The 9020-nt window shown below is 39.1% G+C and overlaps 1 protein-coding gene across 1 annotated transcript; it reads left to right on the top strand.

Moving 5' to 3' along the window:
- Window positions 1-4921: 4921 nt before the first annotated feature.
- Window positions 4922-8226, top strand: LOC147965403 (uncharacterized). Its single transcript, XM_087530445.1, has 4 exons — window positions 4922-5306; window positions 5895-6136; window positions 7025-7711; window positions 8215-8226. Exons 1-4 carry the CDS (start codon window positions 4922-4924, stop codon window positions 8224-8226), a joined length of 1326 nt encoding a protein of 441 aa, XP_087386571.1.
- The last annotated feature ends 794 nt before the right edge of the window (window positions 8227-9020 follow it).

The raw sequence follows: 9020 nt of genomic DNA, 5'->3' as shown, positions 1-9020 counted from the left end.
TAGGCATTTCTTGACGTCTACTAATATTACCAATTCTTTAACATTCATCACAAGACAAGACAAACTTACGGACATCCTTGAAGAGTAGGCAAATAAAAACCGGATTGCAATACCTTATGTGCAGTTCTATCTCCAGTATGGTGCCCTCCATAAGCCTCAGAGTGACACTTGCGTAGAATCTGTTCCTATTCATGCTCAGGTACACAACATCTAATAACACCATCTACTCCTTCTTTATAAAGGTGTGGGTCATCCCAAAAGTAATGTCTTAAATCATAGAAGCACTTTTTATTTTGTTGGTATGTGAAACTAGGTGGTATAAATTTAGCAACTATGTAATTAGCATAATCAGCATACCATGGAGCAATACGAGAATCATTTATGACAGCTAGTTGTTCATCCAGAAAGCTATCATCAATAGGTAGTGGGTCATCAAGAACATTCTCTAACCTGGAAAAGTTGTCTACAACGGGATTGTCAGCTCCCTTTCTATCAATAATATGCTAATCAAATTCTTGTAGTAGGAGAACCCATCTAATAAGTCTAGGTTTAGCATCTTTCTTTTCCATAAGATATTTAATAGCAGCATGATCAATGTGAATAGTTACTTTAGAATCAACAATATAAGGTCTGAACTTATCAAAAGCAAATACAACTGCTAAAAATTCTTTTTCAGTAGTAGCATAATTTCTTTGGGTACTGTTTAGAGTTTTACTAGCATATTGGATAACATTTCATTTCTTATCAACTCTTTGTCCTAGAACAACACCTACAGCATAATCACTAGCATCACACATAATTTCAAAAGGTAAATTCCAATCAGGTGGCTGAACAATAGGTGCAGAAATCAAAGCTTTCTTAAGTATTTCAAATGCTTCTACACAATCATCATCAAAGACAAAAGGAACATCTTTTTGTAAGAGATTAGTTAGAGGCCTAGAAATTTTAGATAAGTCCTTAATGAACCTCCTATAAAAACCGGCATGACCAAGGAAACTTCTTATACCTTTAATGTCCTTAGGACACGGTATCTTTTGAATAGCATCAACTTTAGCTTTATCAACTTCAATACCTCTTTTAGAAATTTTATGCCCCAAGACAATACCTTCATTAACCATAAAGTGGAACTTCTCCTAATTCAAGACATGATTAGTTTCTTCACATCTCTGCAAAACTCGATCAAGGTTGCTTAAGCAATCATCAAAAGAAGTTCCATATACAGAAAAATCATCCATGAATACCTCAACAATCTTTTCACAAAAGTCAAAGAATATAGCAGTCATACATCTTTGAAAGGTAGCATGTGCATTGCATAAACCAAAAGGCATATGTCTATAAGCAAAGGTACCGAAAGGGCAAGTGAAAGTTGTCTTTTCTTGATCCTCTTTTGACACAGGTATTTGAGAAAAACCATAATAACCATCTAGAAAGCAAAAATGTGTATGTTTGGATAATCTTTCTAGCATTTGATCAATAAAAGGTAAGGGGTAATGATCCTTTTTAGTAGCTTTATTTAATTTTAGGAACTCAATTACCATTCTATAACCTGTAACAATTCTTTGTGGGATCAATTCATCTTTATCATTAGGAACAACAGTAATACCTCCCTTCTTAGGGACACAATGGACAGGACTTACCCATTGACTATTAGCAACGAGATAAATTATACCTGCCTCCAGAAGCTTTAGTATTTCTTTTCTTACCACTTCTTTCATCTTAGGATTTAACCGTCATTGGTGATCAACAACCGGTTTAGCGTCTTTCTCCAATTTTATTTTCTGCTGGCATAGAGTGGGACTAATGCCCTTAAGATCATCAAGAGTATATCCAATAGCAGCACGATGCTTCTTGAGAGTTTTCAATAATTTCTTTTCTTCATGCTCTAAAAGGTTAGCACCAATAATAACAGGATATATCTCTTTCTCACCAAGATAAGCATATTTAAGAGTATCAGGCAAAGGTTTAAGCTCAAACACGGGATCACCCTTGGGTGGAGGAGGATCCCCTAGGATTACAATAGGTAAGTTGTGTTTCAAAATAGGTCCCTGTTTAAAGAATACTTCATCTATTTCCCTTCTCTCATTCATAAACATATCATTTTCATGGTCGAGCAAATAATGTTCTAAAGGATCATTAGGAGGCACGACAATAGAAGAAAGACCAATAATTTCATCTTTACTAGGCAAATTCCTTATCATGGGGTTGTCTATGAAATTTAGCAAAATTAAACTCATGAGACATATCCCCGAAACCAATAGTAACAACATCCTTTTTGTAGTCTATCTTAGCATTAGAAGTATTTAAGAAGGGTCTACCAAATATAATGGGACAAAAGTTATCTTGTGGGGAACCAAGAACATGAAAATCAGCAGGATATTTAACTTTCCCACACAAGAATTCAACATCTCTAACAATCCCAACTGGTGAAATAGTTTCTCTATAGGCAAGCTTAATTGTAACATCAATTTCATCTATCTTAGCATGTGCAATATCATGCATAATTTCTTTGTATAAGGAATGAGGTATTGCACTTGCACTAGGACCCATATCACATAAGCAATGATAGCAATGATCTCCTATTTTAACAAAAATAACAGGCATGCCTACAATAGGTCTATATTTATTTTTAGTGTCAGGTTTAGCAATTCTAGCATCATCACCACAGAAGTAAATAACAAACCCATCAATATTATCAGACAAGAGATCTTTAACCATAGCAATACTAGGTTCAACTTTAATTTGCTCAGGGGGAGTTGGTGTTCTAGTATTACTCTTACGAACCATAGTTGAAGCTTTAGCATGATCCTTTATTCTAATTGGAAAGGTGGTTTGTCAATATAAGCAGTAGGAACAACAGGATCGACATTATAAGTGATAGTATTTTCTTCAAATTTAATAGGTGCAACTACTTTTACTTCAATGGGAGGATTATATATAAACCACTTCTCCTTAGGGAGATCAACATGAGTAGCAAAGGATTCACAGAAAGAAGCTACTATCTCAGAGTCAAGTCCATATTTAGTGCTAAATTCATGGAAAACATCGGTATCCATAAAATATTTAACACAATCAAACTTAGGTGTTATACCTGAATCCTTACCTTCGTCGAGATCCCAATCTTCATAGTTGCGTTTAATTCTTTCCAATAAATCCCATTTGAATTCAATAGTCTTCATCATAAAAGAACCAGTACAAGAAGTATCGAGCATGGAGCGATTATTGAGAGAAAGCCGAGCATAAATTTTTTGAATAATAATTTCTCTTGAGAGCTCATGATTGGGGCATGACTATAAAATTGACTTAAGCCTCCCCCAATCTTGAGTGATGCTTTCTCCTTCTCGACGCCAAAAAATATATCTATAATTACGATCATGATGAACAAGATGCATAGGATAAAACTTCTGATGAAATTCCAATTTCAATTGGTTGTAGTTCCATGATCCCATATCATCACATAGCCTAAACCATGTCGTGGATGCCTTACTTCCCTACATGTATTGCACAAAAACTGCAAGACCTATATAACACTATTCATCTCATGTATATGTAGGCGATGATGAAGACTGTGATGAGATGATGGATGCATTTACAGCAGTTCCTGATCCATATGATCGTGTCTACGAGAACATACCTGTAAGTACTCACACGCTGGCACCTAAAACTGATTGCAAGCATTGTGGTGCAAAGAGGTTCCAGTATGAGACAAATGGATTTTGTTGCTAGTCTGGAAAAGTTAAGTTGGCACACTTAGAACCACCCTTGGAACTTAAAATGCTATACACAAGTTCAGATCCCAATGCCGTGCATTTTAGGGATAACATTCGATACTTCAATGGACACTTTTCATTCACTACCCTTGGAGTCAGTCTAGACAACAGATACACAAACATGAAGTCAGGAGTCTATACATTTCAAGCTCACGGTCAGATTTACCACAACATCTTCTCATTTGGTCCAACTCAAGATGGGCCAAAGCATTTGGAACTCTACTTCTATGATGACGATCCCGGTTTACAACATAGGTTTCGGCGCTCCCCGAACCTAGACCGAGATGTCATTCGAAGGCTTGTTGACATCCTGAAGCATAATCCTTATTCTGAAACGTTCAGGAATCTAGGTGGAGTCGATGACCTTGAGGAATACCGTATTGAACTGAACACCGACATGAGGTTGGACTAACGGAGGTATAATGTGCCTATATCATCGGAGGTTGCAGCTATTTGGGTTGAGGGTAGTGAACTCTGTAAGTACTTTGAGCGTAGCATAGTATTGTTCGGCAACGACAACAAGAGATATAGCATCCAACCATATTATGGATGTTATGATCCGTTGTCTTACCCTTTATTCTTCCCAAGAGGGAGATTGGTTGGCATCCTGAAATCCCAAAGAATGGTGTCAGCTTGAATGAGATGCTTTAGTCCCGTCGCAGTGGTCGATAGAGTCTAGGTAATTCATATAATGAAAATAACATGTGTTAATGTTGTTTATCCTCATTATACTTACTTTTCCTTATTCCCAATATTGTCCTTTTGTTATCTCTCATTTTATAGGTTCATATACAAATAGTCGATTATGCGTCTCCGTTAGAGACTACTATTGCTACAAGTTTCAAATGCGTCGTGGTGTATTTAACACCATGCTATACGGTAAACGACTATTCCAACAATATGTGGTTGATATGTACATCAAGGTTGAAAGCTCAAGATTGGACTATATAAAAAAAACACCAGAAACAAATACGTGCTGATCTATACCAAGGTGTTGTCGATAGCCTTCAAGCTGGGGAAAACTGTGCAGATGAAGTGGGCAAACGGACTATAGTTCCTTCATCATTTATTGGGGGAAGAAGAGATAGGAGACGAAGATACCTTGATGCCATGGCCTTGGTGCAAAAGTATGGGAAGCCAGATATTTTTTAACCATGACTTGCAACCCTAATTGGGATGAAATAATTAGTGAGCTAGAGCCTGGACAAACCCCACAGGATCGTCCTGATATTATTGTACGAGTATTTCGAGCAAAGTTGGAAGACCTCAAGATACAACTTTTTAAAAGGCACATTCTTGGTAAGGTAGCAGCATATGTGTATGTAGTTGAGTTCCAGAAAAGAGGTCTACCACATGCTCATTTCCTCCTAATCATGGAGGGGAGGTACAAGCTAACATGCCCAGAGCAATATGACTGTCTCATATCTGCTGAATTGCTAGACAAATCCAAGTATCCTGAGTTGTACAAAATGGTTGTGAAGCACATGATGCATGGTCCGTGTGGAGTCCTAAACCCCAAGAACGTGTGCATGCAGAAAGGTAGCTGCAAGAACTATTATCCACGACCATTTAATGTGTCAACCCTTTAGGGAAAAGACTCATATCCCATATATAGGAGGAGAGATGATGGACACCATGCAAAGGTACGTGGCCAAGAGTTAGACAATAGGTGGGTTGTTCCATATAATCCTTACCTACTAAGAAGGTATAATTGCCACATCAATGTCGAGGTTTGCTCAAGCATAAAAGCTGTAAAGTACCTCTTTAAATACATACATAAGGGGCATGATCGAGCATCTGTTTCTATCGATGAGGTCGATAGTGATAGGAACATTGATGAGATAAAGAAATACCGAGATTCCAGGTGGGTTACTCCACCAGAAGCATTATGGAGGATATATGGTTTTGAACTTAGTCAGATATTTCCATCTGTTAGACAACTCCAACTCCACCTCCCTAATATGCACATGGTGTCGTTTCCAGCGGGTGCAAATCTGAATGATGTCCTCTCTCAAGAAGGAGCTTCCAAGACCATGCTAACTGAGTATTTTGAGGCAAACAAGAAATATGAGTTGGCTCGAGGAATTTTATATAAGGATTTCCCATCTTATTTTGTTTGGATGTCAGGTGGAAAGTATTGGAAAAGGAGGGATGAATGCACACAGATTGGGAGAATTGTGTCTGCACATCCAGCTGAAGGGGAGAGGTATTATCTTAGAGTGCTTCTAAACCATGTCACAGGTGCTACATCCTTCCAAGACCTTAGAACAGTGAATGGTATTGTTTACTTGACATTCCGTGAAGCTGCTGAAAGGAGGGGTCTTATCGAGTCAGATAATACTATCAACGAGTGTCTTGATGAGGCTAAGGTTTTTCGTATGCCATCTTCCCTTCGGAGGCTATTTGACACTATATTGGTCTTTTGTGAACCCAGCAATGTGCGTGGCCTATGGGACAGACACATGGAAGCTATGACAGAAGACTATTGACTAACACAAATGTGCCCCCATGCAGTTGAGCAGATGGCGTTATTAGATATAAAGAATATGCTTGAATCGATGGGTAAGGACATATCATCACTCCCTCTCCCAAAAATTGACAAGTCATATGATGCCTCGGATAATGAGGCTAGGGAGATCATAGAGGAGTCCACGATAGAGGTGGACCCAGAACACCTTGGCTTGTCATCTTTCCTAAACCCAGAATAGAGATATGCATATGATGAGATACTTGCGACCATCAATAGTGGCCAAGGAGGTGTGTTCTTTGTTGATGGACCCGGAGGCACGGGAAAGACTTATCTGTACAAAGCACTACTTGCAAAAGTACGTGCCGAGGGTAGAATAGCTGTTGCAACAGCGACATCAGTCGTTGCTGCATCCATCTTGCCTGGAGGGAGGACTGCACACTCAAGGTTTAAAATACCATTGAACACTGAAGACGGTGGGGTCTGCAGTTTCACCAAGCAAAGTGGGACAGCTAAGCTTCTTATGAGGGCGTCCCTCATAATTTGGGACAAGGCCTCCATGACAAAGCGGCAGGCGGTCGAGGCCCTTGACAATAGCATGAGGGATATCATGGCTTGACCTGACCTGCCGTTTGGTGGAAGGACAATTGTGTTTGGGGGAGACTTCAGACAAGTGCTTCCTGTTGTTCGTAATGGAACAAGGTCCCAACTAACTAACGCGACGCTGCGTAAGTCTTACCTTTGGGAGAATATGAGACAACTAAGACTTGTCCGTAATATGAGGGCTCAGAGAGATCCATGGTTTGCTGATTACCTTCTTCGTGTTGGGAATGGCACTGAAGATACCGTTGATGATGATTACATACGGCTTCCAGATGAGATTTGTGTACCATACACCAGTGACGCCACTGATATTGATAAGCTTATTGAAAGTGTTTTCCAGATGACCCTAGAAGAAAACCTCTTGGATCCAAATTACATAACGTACCGAGCAATTTTGTCAACTAGGAATGAGTACGTTGACAAGATTAACATGAAAATGATTGAGAGGTTTCCTGGGGAGGAAATGATATACTACAGTTTTGATCACGCGGAGGATGATCCACACAACTACTACCCTGCTGAATTCTTGAATTCATTAACACCTAATGGGCTACCTCCCCATATCCTAAAGCTGAAAATTAATTTCCCTATTATATTGTTATGCAACATTGACCCAGCGAGCGGTTTGTGCAATGGGACGAGGTTGATTGTCCGAGGATTCATGAGGAATGCAATAGATGCTGAGATTGTGTTGGGCCAGCATGCTGGTAAGAGGGTGTTCCTTCCTCGAATTCCTCTTTGCCCATCAGACGATGAGATGTTTCCATTTAGGTTCAAGAGGAAGCAGTTTCCAGATAGACTTAGCTTTGCTATGACCATTAACAAGGCACAAGGACAAACTATACCAAATGTTGGTGTATACCTCCCTGAACCGGTATTTTCACACGGGCAACTCTATGTTGCTCTTTCTAGAGCTACATCTGGAAGTAATATGAAGATTCTTACTGTACCGGATAAAAAAAGGAAGGCCAGTCCAACCCCACTGCAAATATTACAAAGAACATAGTCTACAAAGAAGTTCTCAGCATGTAGTCCAAGGTATAAATCACTCAAGTACAATTTGGTTGCCGTAAAAATTATATCTATCTAACTAGGGTCATGTGGAGGATTTACGGAAAGACAACTTAGATACTTGCTTTAGTATTCATGATTTTTTGTAACAACAATTATATGTGTGTTTGAATTGTTTTTAGTAGTTTCCTTTGTTACTCCCTTTGTTAAAAATAATAATAATAATAATTCAAACAATGCCGACAGCAGGTTGCTTTGTCATCAACGCATTTCATTTGGTTGGTAGCTCCACATCCAATTTTTAGGGCACACCCTGAATATTTGTTTCCTTTCTGTCTGTTATTGGCATTTTGTTTTTCTTCGCAGAAACCTGGTTGATGTAAGAAAGTTACAAGTAGTCCAATACTAATATTTTTGTATCTACATGCATGTGCACTCACCCCTTCTAAATACATATGATTCAAAAACATCTTTTACTTAACAATTTGTTTCTTTGCTTCCGTACAAAATGTACAAGTGTTGTTCAATGTTTTTTCCTTTGCCTAAATATACTACAGAGTACATACCCTCTACAAGCTCCTTGTTTTTTCATTTGTCTAAATATACTACAGTCCATTATATATATGCAGTACTGATTACCTGATTTCCTTTTAGGTGAGAAGATGGATGAAGCCAGAGCTCGAGGGCCAACATTGTTAGCATAGGTGGTTTTGAGCAAACGACTAAAAGAAGGTCCTGGGGATCCAAACAATGTAGTTTTGTGTGTTTGTCAGTTCCTAACATCTTGAGCAACCTTGCAGAAAGGAGCTCTTTGAGGACTGTTGTGACATAGATCCAGCAAGCTGGTGATGGTGGTGCAGGAAGTGTATGGGCGTCGACATGGCTGAAACTCCGTGGTCATGAGACTAGCGATGTAGTCGTTGTCGTCCTTTTTGTGCTCTCCTGTGTTGGTCTATTTTGGGATTCTGTGTACAATATCTTTTTTTTCTGTATGAGAGTTAACTGCAGTTTGTCAGGTTACTGGTTGACGATGCTCTTGTTCATGTTACCAAGGATGATGTAGGGAGTAGTTGTTTACGCGTGTTGGGTTTGGGTGGCTAATGCTCAGCCCGTATGGTGTGTGTATGTGCGTGTGTGTATTGGGTTTGGGTGGCTAATGCCCAGCCCGTATG

This window comes from Triticum urartu, chromosome 6A, assembly GCF_056163025.1.
Source record: "Triticum urartu cultivar PI428250 chromosome 6A, HENAU_Tu73, whole genome shotgun sequence".
Taxonomy (NCBI): Eukaryota; Viridiplantae; Streptophyta; class Magnoliopsida; order Poales; family Poaceae; genus Triticum; species Triticum urartu.
This window is presented reverse-complemented; position numbering and strand designations above follow the sequence as displayed.